Source organism: Mustelus asterias, chromosome 4 (genome assembly GCF_964213995.1).
Source record: "Mustelus asterias chromosome 4, sMusAst1.hap1.1, whole genome shotgun sequence".
Classification (NCBI taxonomy): domain Eukaryota; kingdom Metazoa; phylum Chordata; class Chondrichthyes; order Carcharhiniformes; family Triakidae; genus Mustelus; species Mustelus asterias.
Genome location: NC_135804.1, coordinates 98,820,840 through 98,846,327, shown reverse-complemented (window position 1 = coordinate 98,846,327; position 25,488 = coordinate 98,820,840). Strand labels below are relative to the sequence as shown.

General features: G+C 40.9%; 1 protein-coding gene across 2 annotated transcripts in view; it reads left to right on the top strand.

Annotated features, from left to right (window-relative positions):
- kif4 (kinesin family member 4) overlaps positions 1–25,488 on the top strand; it is a 76,382-nt gene that overhangs the window by 37,300 nt on the left and 13,594 nt on the right. The window contains exons 19-27 of one of the 2 annotated variants that reach the window (XM_078211434.1): positions 1,009–1,092; positions 2,873–2,983; positions 12,601–12,753; positions 13,541–13,638; positions 15,355–15,484; positions 16,219–16,389; positions 20,705–20,803; positions 21,863–21,940; positions 24,839–24,943. In XM_078211434.1, the coding sequence (XP_078067560.1) occupies positions 1,009–1,092; positions 2,873–2,983; positions 12,601–12,753; positions 13,541–13,638; positions 15,355–15,484; positions 16,219–16,389; positions 20,705–20,803; positions 21,863–21,940; positions 24,839–24,943 (1,029 nt within the window). The remainder of the gene's footprint in view (positions 1–1,008; positions 1,093–2,872; positions 2,984–12,600; positions 12,754–13,540; positions 13,639–15,354; positions 15,485–16,218; positions 16,390–20,704; positions 20,804–21,862; positions 21,941–24,838; positions 24,944–25,488) is intronic. The other variant, XM_078211435.1, reaches the window with a different exon arrangement.

The following is a 25,488-nucleotide window of genomic DNA, read 5'->3' as shown; positions in this document are numbered from 1 at the left end:
GGAAGATCAAAACCAAAGTATCTATTATCCCTGCAGCCATATATTTTAAAATCAGAGGGTGAAGGGTAATCCAGTCACGGGAATTTGGTAGTTTTAGCCCTATTAATTTCTCTACCACTTTTTATCACCATTAAGAACTAAATTTAATAATTTTGTTGGTTTCCATTATGCTCTCTTGTCTCTATTATGAAGTTTTAAAGCTTATGTATTAGTGTCACAAGTAGGCTTACATTAACACTGCAATGAAGTTACTGTGAAAATCCCTTAGTCGCCTCATTCTGGCACCTGTTTGGATGCGTGAAGGAGAATTTAGCATAGCCAATACACATACCCAGCACATCTTTCAAACTGAGAGGGGAAACTGGAACACCTGGAAGAAACCCACACAGACACTAGGAGAATGTGCAGACTCCGCACAGACCCATGCTGGGAATTGAACTTGGGTCCCTGCCGCTGTGAGGCAGCAGTGCTTTGATCAAGTATATTGTTCTCTATACTAACCATTATTTCTCTATCTCTAAGGAAACCAAATTTACTTTTGCTAATCTCGTCTTTACAAATTTGGAAAATATCTTGCAATATTTAAAGTTTCATAGAAATCATAGAAATCCTACAGTACAGAAAGAGGCCATTCGGCCCATCGAGTCTGCACCGACCACAGTCCCACCCAGGCCCTACCCCCATATCCCTACATATTTTACCCGCTAATCTACGCATCCCAGGACGCTAAGTGGCAATTTTTAGCACAGCCAATCAACCTAACCTGCACATCTTTGGACTGTGGGAGGAAACCGGAGCACCCGGAGGAAACCCACGCAGACATGAGGAGAATGTGCAAACTCCACACAGAGTGACCCAAGCCGGGAATTCCTGACCTGTTTAAAGGTGGCGCAGTGCATGGGTGCAATCTCCAGACATTACACCTTCTAATAGATTCCTGCCCCAGAGTGGCACCTATATTCATTGATCCTGGATGGAAATAATCCACTAAACATTTTTTTCCCTCAGGATCGAAAAAGACAATATGAGCTGCTGAAACTAGAACGCAGCTATAAACAGCAAGCAAATGTATTGAGGCGCAAGACTGAAGAGGTGAGCTTGGACAACTTTTTATCATGTACTTCGCATCGCAGTTGTAACGGTAGAGTTAGGGGACCCAAATTCTCTTCAGTATAGAAATATATAGCATTCAAGTATTAATTTTTAAAGTTTAATAGTGTTGATTTGGTCAATTAGTTTCGCGTTTGCTGTTGTAGTTTAAGTCCCACTCCAGGACTGTGGTGCAGGAGTGTTGCATGTCTTTAGGCTGATACATTTAGTGAAGGTTCAAGTTTCCTAGCTCAGAGATCTAATGAAGAAGGAAAAGGTGTTGATCTGTTCTGATCAGCATTCACCCCCAAGCTAACAGCATTTAAAACTGTTAAGTTAGCTCCTTGTATCACTCACTGTTTAGTTGCCTGCTGCATTTGTCTGCAGAATATGCAGCTGCATGTCATTAGTGAATGTTTGCTGTAAAGTATTTTGAAATGTCCAAAGAATGGGCAAGTTTATTTCGTTCACCCTTCATCTCTCATCCCAGCTGCATTTGTCCTCTGGTGCCCTTGATCACTGCAGACAGTTTGTTTTCACAGATTTGTACCCAGGCTTTGCTTGGGTTTCTTTTTCTAAAATCTCCAAAGTGGGAGTAATCATAGAGACCATAAACATAGGAGCAGAAGTAGGCCATTCAGCCCATCGAGTCTGCTTTGATTCAAAGTTTAAACTTTTTAAAGTTTGTTTATTAGTGTCACAAATGGGCTTACATTAACACTGCACTGTAGTTACTGTGAAAATCCTCTAGTTGCCACACTCTGGTGCCTATTCAGGTACACTGAGGGAGAATTTAGCATGGCCAATGCACCTAACCAGCCCATCATTCGGTCTTGAGAGGAAACCGGAGCACCCGGAAGAAACCCGTACAGACTCCACAAAGACTGACTCAAACTGGGAATCGAACCTGGGGCTGAGGCAGCTAACCACTGTGCCACCGTGCCGCCCAATGAGATTATGACTGATCTGATGTGATAATCCTCACTCCACTTTCTATGTCTTATCCACATAACTTTTGATTCTCTTGCTGATTAAAAATCTGTATATCGCATAATAATCCAACCTCTACAGCCCTCTGCAGTAAAGAATTCCACAGATTCACTATCCTCTGGGACAAAAAAGTTCTTCCTCATCTCTGTCTTAAATGGGCAACCTCTTACTGCAATTATGCCTTCCAGTCCTCTACTCTACCACCAGGGGAAATAACTATATGGCGTCAGTTTTACAACACAGAAAGAGGCCCTATGGTTTATCGTGTCTGTGCCAGCATTATGAAAGAGATTCTGGTTACTATTGTCTCTGGAGTCGGGCTTCCCAAATTGTGGGTCGCAACCCCACAGACAAGATTTTGGGGTCGCGAGGTCTGAGGCAGCTATGGAATGCTCCGGTTGCCCTACCCACCCAACCTTTGACTCTGTGGTCACATAAAGTCTGTGGCATTAATGTGAGTTCACACTGGGGAGAAAAACCTGTTTGGGAAGCATTGCTTTAGAGTGCATTCCTTTCATGTTAAGCCCCCACAACAGACATGTCTGCGACCAATTGTGTAATTGCTGAGTAGGAACAGTAAAGAAGGAATTATAATGTCATCCTTTTAAATACTGCATTAACTATGAAGTTGAGTATTTAAAATTTGCTAATGAGAAAAAAATTAGATTTAGTGTGAGGAAAGATTAGAAGTAAAGGTTCCTAAGCAGTCAGTGATGGCACTTTTTGCATTTATTCCTCTGAAATTAGTTACTGAGTTACTATGTACTACGGCTTCTTTCCTTTCTCCTCCCAGGCAGCTGCTGCTAACAAGCGCTTGCGTGATGCACTTCAGAAACAGAAAGATGCTGTTGAAAAACGCAAGGATTCTAATAGAGGAATGGAAGGGACTGCTGCTAGAGTACAGGTGCAATGATTATAATGCTGATGTTGCAAAGCATCGTCTATGGATTTGCCTCTTTTAGAAACAGCAAAGAACCAGCAAAAAGTTGATTAGGAAGGGGAAATACAATGAGTAACTAGCTAGGGATACAAAATGTAAACATTGATCTCTTCAAAGCAGAGACTGGAGAAATTATTGAGGAGACTGAGGAAATGGTAGGGACATGAAATTATTGCAATATTTTGTGCTTGTCTTCACAATAGAAGACATAAGTTACAGATGAGAAATAGCAGGTAATCTAGGGACTAAAAAGTGAGGCAATTAAGGGAATTAATATCAGTTGAGAAAACATTAAAGAAACTTAAGGGACTTGAATCTCAGGATCTGATGGCCTGCACCCCAGTGTTCTAAAAGCGTTGGCTGCAAAGATAATGGAGAGCTGGCCGATTTTCTAAAATATTGTTGATTCATGAATAACGCCAACAGATTGAACGTTAGTAAATGTAACACGACTATTCCAGAAGGAAGGGAAAGAGAAAACTGAACTGCAAGCTAGGCAACCCAACTGCAGTAGTTGGGAAGTGCCAGGATCAATTTAATAAGGCAGTCTTAACAATGCACTTAAAAATAGTATGGTCAGATAAAGTTAATATGATCTTGTGAGGAAAATCATGTTTGAAATGCATATTAGTTGTAGTTTTTTTGAGGATCTCATTAGTAGGGTAGATAAAAGGGAACCAGTAGATTTGGATTTCCAAAAGGCATTTGATCGGGTACCACACACCCATTTTTAAAAAAATTCATTCGTGGGACATTGGTGTCGCTGACTGGCCAGTATTTATTGCCCATACCCTTAAAGGTTTTGGTGAGCTGCTTTCTTGAAATGCTGATACAACTGAGTGGCGTGCCAGACCATTTCAGGGGGCAGTTGTGTCAACCACATTGCTGTGGCTCTGGCATCACATGTAGGCCAGACCAGGTAAGGACAGAAGGTTTCCTTCCCTAAAAGACATCAGTGAACAAGATGGATTTTTCTGACAATCAACAATGGTTCCAATGGTCAGCAGTAGATTCTTAATTCTAGATATTCTTTTATTGAATTCAAATTCCACCAGCTGCTGCCAGGGCAGGATTCGAACCCGGGTCCCCAAGACATTAGCTGAGTTTCCAGATTACCACTAGATCATCGTCTCCCCTACAGAATTGGTGTAATATGTTTGCATAGATAGAGGACTGGTTAATGAACAAGAAGCAAAGAGTAGGGAAAAGGAGATATTTGAAGCTGACAGACTGTGACGGGTGGAGTGCTGCAGAGATCAGTGCTGGAGTCTCGGATATTTACAAACCTGGGACAAAGACAGAATCTTAAGTTTGATATAAAGTTGAGTGGAAATGTTAAACTTATAGAAGGAAAAAGAGGCTGCAAAGAGATATAGACAGATCAACAAAGTAGCAAAGCATGATGCAGGGAAACACGAGGTTAATCGCTGATTGTAAGAATAGAAAAGAGGAATATTTTTTAAATGTGTGAAACCTGAAAATGTTGATGTTCGGAGGAACATGCTTGCACAAGGCAAAGTTTGCATACAGCTGCAGCAAGAAATTAAGAAGGCAACTTGTACATTTGCTTTCATTGCAAGGGGATTGGCATACTAGAACAAAGAAATTTTGCTACAATTATACAGCACCATGGGGCCACTATTGGAATACTAGGAACAATTTTATTTCCATATTTAAGGAAGGATGTACTTGCATTGGAAAAGATGCTGCAAAGATTCATTACATCGGTCTTTTGATTGAGGGGGGTACACTCAACCTGAGTAAATTGGGTCTATATTCTCTGGAGTTTAGAAAAATCCAAATGATTGTGTATGTTCAGAGCTTTGTATGTTTGAACATTGAATGTTTGTTGATGACACAGCTTGGGCTATATCCTGAATATATGTACATAGTTATGAGCTAACTGCATGCTTCCTTCTAAACTGTTCTCTGTCCAGTCCACAACTTGCTCTAGTATCTGGTCTTGTTCCATTACATCTTACGGTGAGCAGTACTGGTTCCCAGTGCTGCACTAGTCCTTGCTATGCCAGATATCCTTGTACTACAGCGATCTCATTGAAACATATACACAATTCTGAAGTGGCTTGTCAGGGTAGTCAGAGAGATGGTTTCCCCTGGCTTGAGAATCTGGAATACAGTTTTAGCATAAGGGATTGGTCAATTTGGACAGAGACCAAGAGAAATTTCTTCACTCACTCGAGGTTGTGTATCTTTGGAATTCTTTACCATGAAGGGTTGTGGATATTGATTGAAATTTTTTTTTGTCTCATGGACTCTAGAGATATGAGGAATGTGTGAGAAAATGGAATTGAAGCTGAAGATCAGCCATGATTGTGATGAGTGGCAGAGCAAACTTGATGGTCTATGGTCTATTCCTGTTCCTATTTCTCATTACTTTCACATGGTTAAAGCATTAAGGGCATGCTTTTGAAACCTGTCATTGTTCTCACTTTCTGTTTATAGGCCCTATGCTGCAGCTCCAAACAATTTCATGCTTAGTTCATTTTGCAGTTGGCATGCATTTTGTTCTGTTGCCTTTTGGCTTGGTGCTGTAGTTTTCTATAAATCAAAGAAAAATGTGTTTTAACCCCTCATTCATTATAGCAGTAATTATTATTTAGAATGCATTGAACAAGGCCATTATTCCAAATGATCAAGTGGGATCCTTTAGGAAAGAGGGAAAATGGTAGGGGAGGTGTTGATTGATATTACAATCACTTCAGTGGTTAGAGGTATAACAGGAGGTAAACAAGTAGCAGGGACTAATTTGAGACTACGGCTGGTATTTACGACCTCTGGCAAGGCTTGTAAAATCCTGCCTGAGGCCAATGGAGAATTCCGTTCTGCGAGCCGTGCCCATCCCAATTCCGGGGTGTGCGTGCTGGTAAAATTCTGGCCAAGGAGTTAGCGCTAGAATGTATAAATGAAGTCTAGAGAAGCATGTAGTAAAGCTGATGTGGTTTTATTGAGATATTAATTTTCGTAGATTACCTTTCTGAAATGTGACAGTAAATTGTTTGGGATAGAGTTTTGCAACAACATGCCCTAGAATCAGCAAGGGGCAGGCCATATTGTATTTGACAAATGAGCAATGAACCAGATTTAGATGAAACCCTAAGGATGTGGTGTTATCTAGTAGTGACCGTAATGTAGTTGAGTTCGAGGTAGTATTTGAGAAGACTATGCATGTCTCACTTTACTTGGTCCTGAGCAGCAAACTTCTTTGAGAACTGCTGTTTTAACCAATTGCATTATTACAGGAGATCTTGGATCTGTCATGAGTTTTAAGATGGAAGGCTGTAGGAATGGGGCATCCTGGGTTAGGGCTAACTATCCTGATGTCGAATGTGCAGCATTTGAGATTGTCTGTAAATCTTCCCAATTGTTAAGTAGCCTGCTATCATTTGCTGCAGGTTTACAACTACTAGTGTGTAGGGGAGAATCACTTGAAATAGTGATCGTTGATAATGGAACTTCACCCAAGCTAAGAGTTAACATTGTTAGGGATAAGGAGTAACTGTAGGGAAAATGACAATAGTTAGCCTAATTTCATATCAATTTGCCTGAATACTTTGTATAATCTTGGATCTAAAACTTGTCCTTTGGCGCTACAAATTTGGCTGCTGCGAGCAGTTCTGGTTGGAAAGGCACCGGAGAAGGTGCAAAAAACTTTGCAATCATGATGCTCGTCAGCAAAGATTGAACAGAGGCACTTTTTCTGGACAAGAGAACACAGTTAACTTGTTAGTCTTGAGCAGGGGTCTCCAAACTTTTCAGTACAAGGGCCACATCGTATATTTTACATTTTCGGGGGCCAAAGGAAAAAAATTAGTTTTATAAATGAATGAATAAAATGTAAATGAATGAATAAGTTTTATTTGGATCATCTTTGTAATCAGCATGATATGATTCCGAACAAAAGGGAAATGTGACAATTACAAAGAAACAATGCCGTGCTTACACTGAGAAATGATATATAATGAGTAAAAATGTCAAGCATTAGCAAATGCTCTGACAGAATAATCAATTACTTAACTGCAGATGAGAAAAGCAGGCTATTCATTTTTTAATTAATTTTATTTACTGAAATTTTACAAATGTTTACTTGAAATGAGAATTTGCCCAATTTTGTGGCACACAATAAGAAAAATAAACATGCCCCAAGAAAGAACTTCAGTAAAACAAAGCAAAGAAATTCAAAATAAACTTGAACCATTAATAAAGGTCAAACAAAAATAAATTCATTCTGCACCTTTCTACACAATTCTGGCAATTGGAGTTTTCAATCGTAACCAACAAATCATGAAGTTTTGCACAAGATTAATGGGAATGATGGAACTGCTTTTTTAATTTCAAAATATTGCTGAACTGAGGTTTCAAGCTTGAGGAGCCAATTATTAGAATGGACTTCAAATGCTCATATAAATTTGCTCCATATTTGGACTTGACATACTTCATTTTTGGAAATGTTTGTTCACACATTACGTTGTACCAAAAACTGATCCAAATCCACAAGCAAATCGCTTCAAATTTGGAAACTGCTCAGGTTGCAAAGATTTGTAAAATTGGATCAGATTTCCTCCTTCTTTATACTTGTCTTTCAGCATGTCATCTGATTGGTGATCAATAATTTCCATTTGAAACTGACTTGAGAGTGTTTCAACATTGCAGTCAAATGGATTTTGAAACAGCTTTATTTCATCTGTGTTTCCATCAAGATCAGAAAATCGTTCTTGAAATTGTTTTTAAGTCCTTAATGATTTCTGTTGCAAATGAAGAAGGAAATTCTGCTTCACTTTATGAAATTTTTCACAACATGGAAAATGAACCAAGTTATGAACTTTCAGCTGTCCTTGAAATAGCATCAGTTTTGCCCTGAATGCCTTGACATGCGCGAATAGATCACAAATCAAATTTGTTTCACCTTGCAACTTCAGATTCAATTGATTCATATGGCCTGTCACGTCTGCAAAAAATGCCAATTTCCAAAGCCAGTCAGTGTTTAATAAAAGTAGGTTCGGGTCGATTCTTCTCTGAGAAAGGAATCAATTTCCTCTCTGAGCTGAAAGAACCGTGATAGAACCTTTCCACAACTAAGCCATTGAACTGCTGTATAATAAGGCAAGTCACCGAACTCTGAATCAGTTTCTTTCAGAAAATCACAAAACCGGCGATGATTAAGTCCGTGAGATCGAATGAAATTCACTGTTGAAACAACAGGGTTCAGAACGCAAGACATATCCACATATTTTCCGTACAATGCTTGTTGATGGATAATGCAATGCAGAAACATGGACTTTGAGAATCCACCAACCTCAAGCTTTTGTGATTTGTCCAACCAAACCTTTCTTCACCCCAGACATGTTCTTTCCTTTATCAATTGTCACGCATTGCAGTTTATTCCACTCCAGGTTATATTCTAACACAGTTTTTTGCAATTCTTTGAAGATGTCTTCTCCAGTTACTGTGCTGTGCACGCTATGCACTGATGCTAATTCTTGTGTCACATTAAATTCACTGTCGACGCCATGGATGAATACTAGGAGTTGTGATGTGTCACACACATCAGTCGATTCATCAGGTGCGAGAGAATACAACTGAAAATTTCTTGCTTTGTCTGCAATTTGATGAAATATATTGCTTCCTATATTCTCAATTCTACGAGCAACAGTATTTAGTGCAAGACTGATTATTTTGAACAGATTTGCTTTTTCTGGGCATAATTCTTCCACTGCTTCCATTATACACTTTTTGATGAGATCTCCATCGGTGAATGGCTTTCCTCTTTTAGCCAACACATAAGCTAGTTTGTAACTGACCCTGGTTGAAGCTTCATTTTCAGTTATCTTCTGCGTAAAAAAAGCTTGTTGGGAAAGCAACCTGTGTTGCATTGATTCAAATTTTTCCGAACGCTGTGTTCCTGTGAATTGGGAACAACTTGGTTCATGTTTGGTCTCATAGTGCCGACGTACATTGTACTCCTTCAAAACTGCAACAGTTTTGTTGCATATGACACGCAAGGCTTTATCACCTGCTTGTACAAAGAAGTACTTTACACCCCATTCTTCATTAAACAGGTGGCACTCACTGTCCACTTTTCTTTTCTTTCCTTCCATAACTGAATTGGTCTGAATTGCCGCCATCATTGTCATTGTTCTCGCTCATTTCAGACAGATGGAGCTTACGGATTGGATAAAGCAGCTGTCACACAGTCAATGCAGAGCGGCAATTGGATAACAGATGTCTCAATTGCTGATTCGTTTAATGAACTGTCAGTCACAGGACAGCAGCTCTGATTGGACAATAGGCCGGTAAAGAGGGCGGGGATTCCCATGGGTCTATCAGACACCGTGCGGAGCGGCAGCAAATGTCCAGTCTGTGGCTTCCGTCCCTGCGGCTGGATCCTGAGTCAGCGGCAGGGTTCCGGATGCAGGAGTGTTTTCGGCAGCGGGAATCCGTCCCGCCCCACTGGCTGCGGGCCGGATGTGGCCCGCTGCAGGCCGTAGTTTCGAGACCCCTGGTCTTGAGTATGGTAGATAACCAAAATTAGTCCCAAGACTCAGGAAGAACTTATCTGTCCAGATATTGGTTTAAACTAGAGATTTGCCATGAGGGACAGTTGAAATGAATAGCACAAATTATTGAAGGGGAAGCCAGATGAAGGTAGGATTAGAATTTTCATGCTGCTTGGGTTAAATGAATGAGGGGGAGGTGCGGTTTGTGTGAAGCACAAAGCAGGTATGGACCAATTGGAAAAATAGCCTTTTTTGCGCTTTTACATTGTTTGTAAAACTGGCTTAATCACTGGACAGAATATTTCTTGTTGAACAAAAGGAAAGTATTTGAAATTGAAGTGAGAGGCAAGCACTGTAAAGGGCAGAGAAGATCAGAACTAGTATAATTTCAGAGAAAGGTGAGGCAATTGGCTAGGCATTGTCTCCTTGGCACAAGTCCCTAGATGGTGGTAAGCAGGACTTTGCAGGGTTGATTTAAGCAGATTGTACCTTTGCTATGGTGCTTGGGTCAGTATTTGGTGGTGCATCTCTTTTTTTTTCCCTGTAGCATTTGCTTCTCTGTCTTTTGGCTAAGATCAAGCGTAGTATCAACATGCTGTACTTGGTTGAAGTCATAAGGTTACATTGTGGCTTCGTTTGAAGCAATTTTTTAAAGCGGCATCTCGGCGTTTCGGCTAAGATGCGAATGAGATTAAGCCTTGGAGGAGGTGCAATGCATACTCCAATCAGCTTGGATCATGAAGATCAAGCCCAAGACAGGAGGTGAGAGTCCTGTCTTGTCAGTTTGGATTAGGAATGTCTCACTTGATGAGACTCTGAATTGGACTTTGATTTGATTGAATTGGATATATAAACAAAATAATTTTTTTTTGAGGTAATGGCTTTCTAGACCATTTCAGCATGTAGTTGAGCATCAGCCTCCATGCTGTAGGTTGGAAGTCAATTGGAAGTTTGTTGGCCTTTTGGTAGGATATATATAATCTTCTCGATAGATTTTGACAACACTTTAACCAAATAAGGGAAAAACAGATCTCTGGATAGTACATGCTAAAAATAAGTTTATTAAAAGAAAAGGGTACACTTTAAGACAGACTTTTACAGATTCAATCATGATTGGGCTGGTGAGGTTACAAGATTCCTCAAGTTCTTTAGTTGACAGCAATTTTTTCAGAATTCTGCCTTGGGACCATTGAGTAGTGACTAGCTGCTAAAATATCTCGCTGGAAATCTCCATTTTTAACCCTGGAGATGCCATTACAATATCTCAGGTCTGTTAAAATTTAGTAATTGGTCAATTTTGCTGAATTATTTTAATTGAGTTTTAGCTACCTGCATACATTACCCATCAGAAAGAACAATAGGTATGCTCGGTGTCTTATTTGACTTTGCACAACTGTCATTCTCAGATCTCATTTTAAATGTGGTCAAGGCCAGCGCAATGCTAATCTAGCACACAATATCTGATTTAACCTGTTCACACAGGCAGAGCCTTATCGGGGTATGCTCATACTTCTAGATGTACTAACATTTGAGTATAACCCAGCCTTACTATAACTATATTTGATTATTAGTTCTTCAGTTAGAATGTAAATTGAGGTCCACTACTTTATCAGCTGTTTCTGGCTGGCTGCTAATTATGCAGTAATTAATTAGTACAGGTTTGTAAAATACCGACACAAATAAGTGAAAAGGCAAGTTGAGTGGATACAAACCGTTTACAAAGCAATATTGATGGATTAAGTAAGTGGGCAAAACGTTGGCAAATGGAGTATAATATGGGAAAATGTAAAGTTCTTTTGTTTTCCCAGAATGAACAGTATTATTTAAATGGTGGAAAACTGCAACACAAAGGGACTTGGGGGTACTTGTGCACAAAATACAAAGCTAACACGGGTGCAGCAGGTAATCAGGAAGGCTAATGGGATGTTGGTCCTTACTTCAAGGGGGTTGGAGTACAAGAGTGGGGAAGTCTTGCTGCAACTGTACAAGGTACTGGTGAGACCACATCTGGAGTATTGAGAGCAGTTCTGGTCCCTTATTTTAAGGAAAGATGTATTATTTATTTCTTAGTTCAGAGAAGGTTCACTAGTTTGATTTTCCCCCACTGTGGAGGAGGTCAAACAGGTTGGGACTCTATTCATTGGAATTTAAAAGAATGAGGGATGATCTCATTGAAACATATAGGATTCTTAAAGGGCTCGACATGATAAATGCTGAGAGGATGTTTCCCCTCATGGCAGAGTCTAGGACCAGAGGGCATAGTCTCCAGAATAAAGGGGCATCAATTTAAAACTCAGATGAGGGGGAATTTCTTCTGAGGGTTGAGAGTCTTTGGAATTCCTTGCCACAATGTTGTGGGGGCAGAGCCATTGTGTATTTATAAGGCTGAGATAGATTTTTGATCAGCAAGGGTTGCAGGGAAAGGGGAGGAATGTCAGATCAGCCATGATCCCACTGAATGGCGGAGCAGGCTCCAGGGACCAGGCAGCCTACTCCTGTTCCTATTTCTTATGGTCTTCTAGCACAAAATGGCTTATTTGACACAGTGTTAACACAAAGTGACATTTTGACAGTGAATATAACATGCAAATAGTCTATAAATGGTAATGTTATATGAAAATGTCTACTTGCAAGCCAGATCAGGTCAGGATGGCAAATATCCTCCCCTGCAGGCTGTTAGTTAACCAGAGGGATTTTTATAACAATCCTGTACCTTCATCATTGTTAATGAGACTAGCGTTTTGTTCCATATTTATTCATATAATTTAAATGCCCTAAGCCACTGTTGTGGAATTTGAACTCTTGCCTCTGGAGTGTTAGTGTGGGTGTCTGCATTACTAGTCCAGTAACATTGCCATTCTACTGTCACCTAATTTCCTTTCTTTTCCTGATATCCAGAATTGACTTGGAGAATGCTGAAGCAACCAACTATGGTTAGATGATCAGAACTTTAACATCAACCATTATGATTAGCTTTATTATTGATCAGTGCACTGTGTATGACCACTTAATTTAATACATACATACCTTGTGCTTAAACTGTTTTCTTCTACCTCCGTGTCCCAGAGTTGGCTCGTCAATGAACTGGAAGTACTTGTAAGTATAGAGGAGGCTCGTCGTCACTTGAACTCTCTACTGGATGACAGGAAAATCCTGGCATGCGAGTTGTCCACACTTGTAGGAAAGAAAGAAGTCCATCATCCACCATCCAAACTCCGGGTAGGTACTGGCTGCTAAGCAAAAAGGACATACAAGATTGCCCATTTGTTTTATTTCCTATAGACACTATCCTTGTGATTGGACATGGTCAGAAATTTGAAGGATGTGATGAAGAACTCTGTTTTTAAGATTGCAAAGGTATGAGATAGAATCATAGAATTCCTACAGTGCAGAAGGAGGACACTTGGTCCATCAAGCCTGCACTGACAATCTCTCTCAGGCCCTATCCCCACAGCCCCATGCATGCACCCTGCTAATTCTCTTGACACCAAGGCTGGAACTCTACCAGCTCGCCCGTCATGGAATTGGCGCGGGTGAGGGTTCAACCTCGGGTGGGAATTTCCGGTCTTGCCTGAGCAAGGCTGTAAAATCCTGTCCTAAGGGTAATTAAGCATGGCCAATCAACCTAACCTGCACATCTTTGGAACATAATCTCTCATTGTGTTCAAATCCAATCTACCCTCCTTTCTGCAAGAGAACAACCGTATAGTAAGCTCAGTTAGCAGCATGGTTCATAATTGTGGTATATCTTCATTCTCTGCTTACGAAGTGTTAAACTGTATACTTTTGGACAGTGTCTATATGATCTAATATCTTATTCCAAATTAAGAAGAGAATGTATTAATGTGTCCAAGAACTGGATACAACTGATGTGCTTAAGGGCCTGCAGCGTATTTACATTTTTTTTCTCCATTTGTTTTGATTGCCCTGCCTAAAGTTGGTGACTTTTTCTTTGTATAACTGCCTGCCTTTCTACATTTTCCATGTGTTTTCTTTTTTTTTACAGCGCCGAACATTTACGTTGACTGAGCTAATGAAAACCACAGAGCGGGATCCATCTTTAAATAAGCAGATTGAAAGTGTGGAGACAGAAATAGAACTCAGGTAGTTGGTGGGGAGTGAAAAGTGGGTTAATATTGGAAACTGTATATAGCATTGTTTTGAGTTAAATCTACTGCACTCTGTGCATTTCTTGCTGTGTTGATATTTCAATATTTACAGTATCTATATACAGCATAAGATTAAATTTGAATATTACATGGATTTTGCAGGAGTGTTCAAAAAAGGTTTCCAACAAATTATATAGGCTACTTGTTAATATCTTCAACTTATGACTTATTCTTGGGAAAGGGGCTAATCCTTAATTTTTATCCTGTTTTCTAATATTTAAGCCTTGTATTTATTTTTCCTTTGCGTTATTTAATATATAATGAATATTACTTGGAAATTCTTCCATCGTTTCCTCCAGTTATTGCCAGCAGAGTCCTCACTTCCTCTGGTAGGGTTGGAAAGGTCAGCTGTCACCTTGTCATCAGCCGTTCAATTTTAGCAATATCTTTTACACACTGAACTTGGTAATTTCTCCAAGTGGTACTTTTTGTCTGAGAATCTATACAGTGCAGAAGGAGGCCATTTGGCCCATTGAGTCTGCACTGCCTGCAATCCCACCCAGGCCCTATCCCCATAACCTATGCATTTACCCTAGCTAGTCCCCCTGACATGGGCAATTTAGCGTGGCCAATCCACCTAACCCACACAGCTTTGGACTGTGGGAGGAAACCGGAGCACCAGGAGGAAACCCGTGCAGAGTCCACACAGTCACCCAAGCCAGGGATTGAGCCCAGGTCCCTGATGCTGGGAGGCAGCAGTGCTAACTACAGCCATCGTGCTGCCCATATCATTTTTGTACAGCAACAAGTTTCCTTCAATCAAACCATTTTGAGCAGATGTATCTTGATCCATCAAAAGGGCATTTGGATATCTTGCTAGTTCTTTGAAATGGGTTTCCTGGAGCACCTGCTGCAGTGAATAAATCTACCAACAAAAATCCTCAAGTCCAAATCTAAAAAATTGTATTGATTTATGATTTATATAACCTGGCTACCTTAAATGCTTTGGCAAAGGATAATTACCTGCACCACCTTGGGTGGTCAGAGGTAACATATTAGACTTTTTTAAGATAAGCATTGTCATGGGGTTTGTGCTTCAAAGTTTTGCCACTTGAGAGGAAGCATTGTTACCACTTAAGATGAAACATTAATTACTGATCTTGTATAGCCAGAGGTAGTTTAATTTTGCATTTGCTCAGGGCTAAGTTTCAGCTATGGTGCTCTCTGTAGAGCCAAATTTTATATAACTAGTCAGTCTCCAGTTGACATCTTGCCCTTGAGGCACATGTTCCATGGACCATTGAATACCATTTTGACATCTAGAAATTGTGGAATTAAGACGGTCTCTCTTTTTTAACCCCATTTTCTTTAATCTTACCCTCCCCACACTCCCTGATCTAGTTTTTCATATATGCAAATGCACTGAATCAGCATTGCACCATCTGGATTTTTGTGACCGTGGGCTTTTGAAGCTAAGCAATTTAAGGGAGCTCTGATAAGAATTTGGGTAGTCCAAATTAAAAGTGAAGTCAGACTTTGAGATATTCTCTTCTGGTGCCTAAACGTTAATCTGGCACTAATGGGGATTCCATAGTCATTGACTTGTTGAAGCATAAATTCTTAGGAAAGGGGAGTTTTGTGCTATTTGATTGTCTTGAATAACTGTACATGCCAACACTATTATATTCATTTGGTGTTCTTGTTGTTTTAGGAGTGCTCAAATTGCTGACCTTCAACAGAAGTTGATGGATGCAGACAATGAGGAAAGGTTGAAGCATCGATGGGAAACAATTGCTACTATTGTAGAGGCTAAATGTGGACTAAAATGGCTAATGGGAGAGGTGAGAAACGAATAAAGCTGATCATGCAGCTCCTGCTGTTCAGGCTCTACTAAGCCCCAGTGTGGCAAACAAGAGCAAGCAAATTTGTCACTAGAAGTGCAATGCCTGCCATGTTGGGAAAGGCAAAAAGTCATATAGCGCTCTGCCTGAAATTGATTCTCTTGCATGAACAGATAAGGGATCTATATCTGTTTGCTTCCACAGGGCATTGTTTTGCCCTAAGACAATTGAAAGAAGCATGAATGTTCTCCTTGATTATACTTAAAAGAATTTGCACCTCAACCACCTGATCACTGCCACTCACTGTCTCTCCAGTTTCTGACCCGAGTCCGCATTTTGAGCTTTGCAATGCTAACAGCAGCCTAATCTTGTTCATTTCTTTAACAGCTGGTTCTTTGAACATCAAAAGCGTATGACACATAAAGCCCAAGCACTAGTATCTAAGATGTCTTGGGCTCATTGTTAGGGGGAGCGATCTGCCCAACACTCTGCACACTCCACATCCAAAATTTAAGTGTCTAAATTTCTAACCCATGGTGGATATTCTGATATTCTGCTTCCTGATTTTTTTTTTCTTGTGTTCTGACTTTTGCATAATCCATCTTGGTAACCCTTAAACACTTTATTCTTAAATGTTCTGTTTGCTAAAAATAACCAAAGAGATTAGCTCCAAAACGTGCAACATTGAAGTAGTGATTGCTTGCTGTTAAACAGGGAAACTTTTTTTTCTTCAGCTGGTGTCGTGTAAAGTATCGCACAGTAAATTGGAGAGTGATTTCAATAATGCAAAAGCTGATAATGCAGAGTTACAGAAGACATTAATCGAAGAGCAAACGCGAATAGCTGAAATGGAGACTGACCATCAGCACCAGCTACTAGATCAAGAACAGAGGCACCAGGATAAGGTGAACAGCATGCTATTCTCACTGATAGATTTTCCTTTCCCAATTTGAATGTGTAAGTTTGTTCATCCCAGCTTTATCAAATTGTACCCCTGGTGCACAAGTTTAACTTTAAACATGTGCATTGACTTGGTGTGCTATTGAAGTAGTAGACCTAGAGGTGTTGAATATTGTATTTCTTTATTTCATAAGTTGCAAAAATTGTGGTGGAACAGTAAAGGTTGAATATATTCCCTGATGTGGATGTTGGAGAATAGATCAGTCTCGTTTTGAAGGGCACAGGGCTCGAAATTGTTGAACTGTGAACTTTTCTAGCCAGGACATGGTGCAAATCTAAGTTTGGTCTTAGGAAATGAAGCTGGGCAAGTGAATGAAGTAACAAAGGGGGACCATTTTGGAGATGGTGACCATGATATAGTTGAATTTTGTGTCATCACAAAGAACTGGAGTAAAAGTTCTAAGTATGGTGAAGACAAATTTTACAAAGCTGAGGGGTGAGGTGGTAAGAGTGAAGGAATCAGTGGGAGGCATTTGAAGGTGAGATTTTACATGCACATTGTAGTCATGTCCCCACAAGGAGAAAATATGGTTACTGCCAAATATGGAGCTCCCTGGTAATTCAGAAGCATACAGGCTAAGATAAAGCATAAAAGGAAAGCTTATGACAGTCACAAAAGGCTTAATGTGGTTGATGGATGTTTTTAAAAATGTGAGACAGCTTCCAGTGGTGTTCCACAGGGCTCAGTGTTGGGGCCCTTGTGTTTGTGTATATTAATTTAGGCATAAATGTGGAGGCATGATTGGTAAATTTGCAGATGACACAAATTTGCCATGAAGAGGATAGTTGTCGACCTCAGAATTATATCAACGTTTGGTTGAGTGGGCAGGGAAGAGGCAAATGGCATTCAATCCGGAAAAGTGAAAGGTAATGCATTTTGGGGCAGCAAACAAAGCAAGGGAGGGAATACTCATAAATGGGAAGATATTGAGCGGTTGAGGAAGTGAGAGATCTGAGGACCAGTGGACAAGGTGGTCAAAAAAGCATGTGGAATGCTTTCTTCTAGTGAGTAAGGAATGGAATACAAACACATGTTACAATAATGTTCAGGGCTTAAAAATTGCAGCTATGAGAAGAAATGAGATGGGCTAGGGCTGTCCTCTTAGAACAGAGGAGGCCAAGGGTGACCTAATTGAAGTGTACAAAATTATGAGCAGCCTAGATAAGATAGACAGAAGAAACTTGCTTTCACCTAGTTGAGGGGTCAATTATCAGAGAACATAGATTTAAGGTGATTGGTAAAAGGATTAGAGGGGACATGAGTAAATCTTTTTCACTCGAGGGTGTTGGGTGTTCGGAACAGTATGTTCCAGGATTTCAACCCAGTAATGATGAAGGATCAGCAACAAGTGTGCATGTCAAAATAATCTGTTTTAGAGCCAATCTTAGGCAATGACGTTCCCCAGCACCTTCCTGCCCTATGCTTCCATGCGTTGGAGGTTGCCGATTTGGAATGTGCTGCCAGTGAAGCTTGGCACATTACAATAGTGCTTCAAACTGCTGCTGTTGTGGGGGTGGATTCTTGGTTGATGAAGTGTCCTTCAACAGGACTGATATTCTACACCATCCAGGATCACCTCAGTGTTAAGGCAAGTGAAGTGTGTTACACGATACCCCAGATTTGGGACTTGTAAGTGATGGAGAGGCTTTGGGGGAAGTCAGGAGGTGCACCTCCCATCTCTGCCTTGCTCTTTGTGATTTTTATAAATGACTTGGATGAGGAAGTGGAGGGATGGGTTGGCAAGTTTGCTGATGACAAAGGTTGGAGGTGTTGTGGATAATGTGGAGGGATGTCAGAAGTTGCAGCGAGTCATTGATAGGATGCAAGACTGGGCGGAGAAGTGGCAGATGGAGTTCAACCCAGATAAGTGTGAGGTGGTTCATTTTGGCAGGTCAAATAGGATGGCGGAATATAATAATGGTCGGACTCTTGGCAGAGTGGAAGATCAGAAGGATCTTGGGGTCCGAGTTCAAAGGACGCTCAAAGCAGCTGTGCAGGTTGAGGCTGTGGTTAAGAAGGCGTATGGTACTGGCCTTCATCAATCGAGGAATTGAGTTTAGGAGTAGTGAGATAATGTTGCAACTATATAAGACCCTGGTCAGACCCCACTTGGAGTACTGTGCTCAGTTCTGGTCGCCTCATTACAGGAAGGATGTGGAAGCCGTAGAAAGGGTGCAGAGGAGATTTACAAGGATGTTGCCTGGGTTGGGGAGCATGCCTTATGAGGATAGGTTGAGTGAGCTCGGCCTTTTCTCCTTGGAGAGACGAAGGATGAGGGGTGACCTGATAGAGGTGTATAAGATGTTGATCGAGTGGATAGTTAGAGGCTTTTTCCCAGGGCTGAAATGGTTGCCACAAGAGGACACTGGTTTAAGGTGCTGGGGAGTAGGTACAGAGGAGATGTCAGGGGTAAGTTTTTCACTCCGAGGATGGTGAGTGCATGGAATGGGCTGCCAGCAATGGTGGTGGAGGCAGATTCAATAGGGTCTCTTAAGAGACTTTTAGATAAGTACATGGAACTTGGTAAGATAGAGGGTTATAGGTAAGCCGAGTAATCGATAAGGTAGGGACATGTTCAGCACAACTTTGTGGGCTGGAGGGCCTGTATTGTGCTGTCGTTTTTATATGTTCTATGTTGCTGCAGAATTCAAGTATCTAACACACAATAGTCATAGCTTTTCTTGCAATTATTCCCAGGAAGTTAATATTGAGGAGCTTGATAATGGGTATGCCATTGAATATCAGGAAACTGATTAAACTTTCTCTTGCTAAAATTGCCTGTCATTTGTACAGTGCAAATGTTACTTGCAAAATAACCGTACAAGTTTGCATGTAGTCCAAATCTTTTGGTTTTAAACTTTGAGAAATTGCAAATGGAGTGGAGTATATATCAGCCTACTTCTGAGCTGGTGATGGAGAGAATATCATTGAAGCAAATGGGTACTTGCTGCCTAATGAATGCATGCAGATGTCCTGAGATTGTGATTGTATGACAACCAAAATAGTGCTATTGTAGAAATCCAGATGCAATGAAAAGATCACGAGTGCATGACTGTTAAGAAGCAAAACCTGCCTGCATGCAGCAAGACCTGGACAATATTCAGGCCTGGGCTTACAAGTGGGCAAATAACATTGCCTGGCAATTGTCTGACATTTGACCATCTCTCCATGATATTCAATGGCATTACAATTTCTGGATCCCCCAAAAGCCTAGGAATTACCATCGACTGAACTGGACAAGCCGTATGAATACTATGGCTACAAGAGGAGGCCAGAAACTGGGAATTAGTTTTTATGTAACTTGCTCACTGACTCAAGTCTGTCCATCACTTAACAGGCAAGTCGGGAGAATGATGGCATACCCTCCACTTGCCTGGAGGAGTGTGGGTCCAACAGTCTTAAAATCACCATCCTAGACAAAGCAGCCTGCTTAATCGGCATCCCCTCCACCGTCTCTGTCCAACGGCAGAATTTTGTACCCACCTGCAAAATGCACTACAGCAGCTCCGTAAATCTCTTAGCAGCAGAATAACATTTAAGTGAATTTGGGGGGGAAAAAAACTAGAAGAACAAGCTGAGTCTCTAGAGCCCTTTCCTTCAAAAGGCAGTGGAAGCAGAATTTTTTTAAGGCAGAGCTAGATAGATTCTGAATTCATAAAGGAATGAAAGGTTATTGGGGGCAGACAGGAATGAAAGGTTATTGGGGGCAGACAGGAATATGAGGTTGAGGTTACAATCGGATCAGCCACGATCTTAATGTCAGAGCAGGCTCAAAGGGCTGAGTGACCGACTCTAATTCATACATTTGTAGTAACGTTCTCAATGTGTAGATGTTGATTCTGAAATTAAATGCTCCTGCCCACCATCTCTTCTATCTCCTTTCAATGTAACATTTGAACCTACAGTATAATTGAAATTGAATGGGTTAGGTCTTAACTAGATGCATTTTTTAAAAATTACTGTTGGACACAACAGAAATAAAATTTTTGATTCAAATTATCTTGTAGGTTGAATCCTCTCATTGCATTTTTTTGTTGGGAGAGGGGGACTGTGGGAATAGAGCTGAACACTATTAAATTCCTCAGTTGAAAATGTTCCTGTTTGCAGTATTCAATGCAAAAATTCTAACTTGAATTCCTTGCAAAAAAATTGCAACAAAAAAAATCACCGAACTAGAATCATTACTGGAATAACCAAAATGAATTAACTACAATTAAACTGCCCGTTGGCAATTCCACTGACTTCTGAATATTCCCCAGGTGCTCTATTTGCTTAGCCAGTTGCAACAAAACTCCAATCTACAAAAGGAGTCTGCTCCTGATCAAGAGGCCCAACTTCTGGAGAGGCTCAAGTTCCAAGTAAGTGTTTCCAAATAACAAAAAATGCCCATGTCTGGATAAGGTTTGTTTGGTAGCAAATACCATAAGCTTTCGGAGCGCTGATGTCTGTGTCGATATGCGCGATCTTCTTGGAGATCCTCTCCACTTGGAGCCGGCAGTTTGCGGTGTCGATGGTAGCCATGATGTGGAGATGTGGTAGCAAATATTTGCTACCAAATAAACCTGTTGGACTTTAACCTGGTGTTGTGAGACTTCTTACTGTGTTCACCCCAGTCCATCGCCGGCATCTCCACATCTTGTCTGGATAATCCAGATTTGAATAAATATTACTCTCTTCCCTCACGTCTTGAGAGGTTGAAAATTACTCAAGTACTCAACATTCTACTTCCATCCTCAAAATATGATGGTCAATGGAGGTGATTTTTCCAGCTCCTCCACATCTGACGCAGATTGTGCCAATCCTAGAAAATAGCGTGTGGGCCTAAAAACTGCACCCGACACCGAATGGTTTGCAATCATCCCAGTCCCTTTTGTACTGCTGCAAATCCAAGGGTGCAAGGCCAGTTATCATATTTAAAATTGCATTTAAATATACTTGGCCCATTTGACACTGGATTCTCCCAGTTCCTGCGATCTTCTGACCCTCCGGCGCAAACCTGGCGAGAATCACTACTGGTCTCCACTAGTGGAGAACCGGTGTGGTGGCCATTCTGGGGGGTGGGGGGGGGGGGGGGGGGCTCGGAGGCCAATGAAGCCCCCAAGTGGTTGGAGACATGGAGCACTGCCCGCCTGGCACCCTGGCAATGGGTGGGTGGGGGGGGGGGGGGGGATCCAGCACCCAACTCGCTCTCTGAAAAAATGACTTGTGTATGGGATGATTGCGGTCTGAACTGCTTCAGACAGACTATCATTGCTCTGGTTTTCTTGCTGTTATGACACTTAGTCATGTTTTGGGAAAATCGCAGCCAAAATATAAAAATGCCTGTTGGGATGCGATGTGAAGGGATGAATTAGGGGAAGAGCGAGAAACAGATGTGTGAAAGTTGAGAAATTGTTTAAACTTTTCCAATATAACAGGATGAAGAGATTAAGGCGATGAATGAGCTATGTGAAAGGAATCAGCAGCTGATAGAAGAGAATGAAACCTATAAGCAGGTATGTAAATGGTATTTGCTTTAGAATCTAGAGAGAAGGGCATGGTAGCTTGTCCTTAATTGAGCAGTTGTAAAATAGTGTGCCAGGTTGAAATATTACCTCTTCAGACTACATTTGAAATTTCCTCGAGTATTGGTGAATTGTTATCATAAGGTAATATTGTTTACTGTCTATACTTAGTTTTTGGTCACTTGATTACATACTATGGAGACCTGGAAAACACATTTAAAAATTGCAACACAACACTAAATTGAAGGAATTCATCCAAGTGCTTAAAGTATTAATTTGTGTCCAGTATTTGCCTCCTGCCTCTTTTGGGTTGCAGAAAGCTAATGCTTTATTCCTAATTGGTTTTATGTTGTCTCTTTAAACAGTCATAATACATGTCCAGCTAGTAGCTCTCAAATGCTACTTGGAATAATCTTTCTGCAAGCCTTTCGTGAATGCTCTTAAGTCCATGTATTTCAGCAGAAGCAACAATAACTTGTAGCTTAATGTACATATTCAACATCCGATATGTTTTTAAGAGGTGCAACCAAATGTTTCATTTGTGACTACGTAAATTACTAACCCATTAGCTACATCTTCCCTCCTTGCCCCTGTTGCCTCCCCAGATCAATGTGCACCTCTGGGACTATAGGTTTCTGTCCTGATCCTGACACTATTGAAACAGTCTTCTAGGATGTCATTTCTAACTGATTAAAGATAAACTATTCCTCATTGACCTGTCTTCCACTTTTGACATGGTTGACCACAGCATCTTCTGCCAACACCTATCAACTCTAGTCCAACTGGGCAAGAAGTGCTCTCATCTGTTTCATTTTCATCTATTGACTCTAGCCATAGAATCACTTGCAATGGCTTCTTTTCCCACCCCTGCATTGCTGCCTCAGTCCCCAAGAGCCTATCCCTGACCATTCTCTCTTCCTACCTGGTGCTAAATTATTTGACTAACCTGTCCAACATCCAGAAATGAATGAACAAAGGTTTCCTCCCAACTAAATGTGGGGAAGGCTGCTGCTGTATTTCATGGGATGTGGATCTTGCTTGCAAAGCTAGCATTTATTGACCTTTTAAAGTGGTGGTGAATTGCTGCATTCTGTGATGTCGATACACCGACAGTGCTATTGGGGAGCTCTGGGATTTTGACTCCGTGATAGTGAAGGAATGCTGTTATTGGAGGATAGCTTGCATGGCTGCTACCTTTGTTCTTCTGTGTTATGAGGTGCTGTCAAAGGAGCTGCAGCAAGCTGTTCCAGTGAATTTTGTAGATGGTGTACAATGCTGTGGTGTGATGGATAGAATGAATCTTTTAAGTTGGTGGATGGAGTCTTGATCAAACAGAATTGTTTCTTGACTGCTGGAGCTGCATTCACCCTGACAACTGGGAAATAGTCCATCACACTCCTGTTTTGTGCTTTGGTAATCAGGAGGTGAGTTACTTCCACAGCCTTATGATAAGGGATTGGCTGTTTGCAACTGAGTTTGAGACATTGCTTCACTCGGAGGAATGTGAATCTTTGGAATTATTTCCCGTAGAGACCTATAAATACTTCAAGGAGTATATTCAAGGCGGAAATATGTTTTTGTCTTAGGTAGTTGAAGAGTACGTGTTTAAATAGCTTAAGCTAAAGAAACATATATGATTTATTAGGAAAAGTATTATTTATTATCTATAATGCGTAGATTTTATAGTTGGGACATGTCAGATGAGGACAGCTGAGTGGAATGCGTGGCTTGTCATGTGGATGTTACCAGTGTCTTAGGTGACCACATATGCAGGAAGTGCTTCCAGCTGCAGAATCTGGAGCTCTGGATTTCCCAGCTTGAGTAGCGGCTGGAGACACTCGTGCATCTGTGAGGCTGGGAGTTACTTGGAAAGCACTTTTAGAGAGGTGGTCGCACCACAGCTCAAGGGACTAGGGGAAAGAAGGGTGACTGCCAGGCAGTCTGAGAAGAACAGGCAGGTAGTGCAGGAGTCCCCTGGCATCCTGCTCATAAATCTGTGTTCCAATTTTGAAGCTGATGAGGGTGCTGGTATCTCGAGAAGCACGCAGTCATGGGGAATTCATTAGTCAGAGGAGCAGAAAATGTGACTCCGGATGGTGTGTTGCCTCCCTGGTGCCAGGGGTCTGGGTTGTCACTGAACAGCTGCAGGGCATCCTGAAAGGGGGTGTTGATGAGCTAGATGTCATGGTATATGTTGGTACCAACAATATAGGTAAACTGACGAATGAGGTCTTGCATCAAGAATTCAGGGAGCTAGGCAGTTAATTTAAAAAATTAATTTTGTAATCTCTGGATTACTCCCAGTGCCATGTGCAAGCCAGTATAGAAATAGGAAAATAGGGCAGATGAATGTGTTGCTCAAGTGTTGGTGCAAGAAGAATGGTTTTAGATTCCTGGACCAGAGACTATTTCTGGGGAAGGTGAGTCATGTGAAGTACCTTGGATGTATATTGTGTTGTTGTTAAGTTAGAAGGCTCTGTGGAGCAATGGATACAAAAGAAAGTCTAAAGATTCTAGAACTAACAATGCTTTAATAACACAGCAGAGCAATCCTAATTGATTGGGACTGAAAGGGAGTTAGAGAAACATTCAGTAGGATTTTTTCCCCTGCCGGCAATTGATAAGTGGTGAATATGCATAAGGGAGACCAGGAAATGATCAAATATGGCATTAGTCAAAGTGAGACATTACAAATAAATATACTTCCTAATCCTGCAACCCATGCAACCTAATCCACCACCTGTGTCAATAAGTGTCTTCAAATTTTGCCTTTCATAATCTTGTGGTATATATGCACAGGTAATTTATCCTTCCACCTATACACATTTGAGTTTAGTAATTTGGGGTTGCAGAGAAGCCTGAGTTTAGCTATGTATTTACTCTTTGCAGAAACTGAACCTGCTCCAGTATACCACCAGTAAGCTGGGTGACAGCAGCCTAATGAGCTTACCAATTGAGCCTTCAACTTCTCCCTTTGAGTATGTTCCTCCCAAGGTAAGGAGGCATTTGTTTTCTTGTTTCCTATTTATGCATTAAGCTATTGATAAGCTCTATACCGAATGCGGGTCGTTTAGTGAGTTGATAACTACAGGAAGTTGGATGGATTTGGTGGTTGTTTTCTGCGGAGATTAGAATGAAGTAGTCATTCTACAGGAAAGAATTCAACTAAGCATTCCATGTGAAAAGAGCCATTGACAACTCTGCTTGGTTGCAACTGCATATCTATCAGTGTCTGGTGACAGAACAGCAGGAGTAAACCATACAACCATCAGTAAGACCCACCAAACAAAAAATAATGGTTGACTGTCTACTTCAACATCACTTTCCTACCACCTCATTCCTTGATTCCTTTTGTGTCCAAAAATCTATCTCCACCTTTCTACAAATGTCTGGAATAGAGAATTGTGAAGATTCGCACCTAAATGAAATTTTTCTTCACCTCTGGTGTAAATAGCTGACCCTGTAATTTAAATGACCGACCCTGTAATTTAAAAATATGAATCCTAATTTTAGACTCTAACCAGAGGCGATAGCATCTA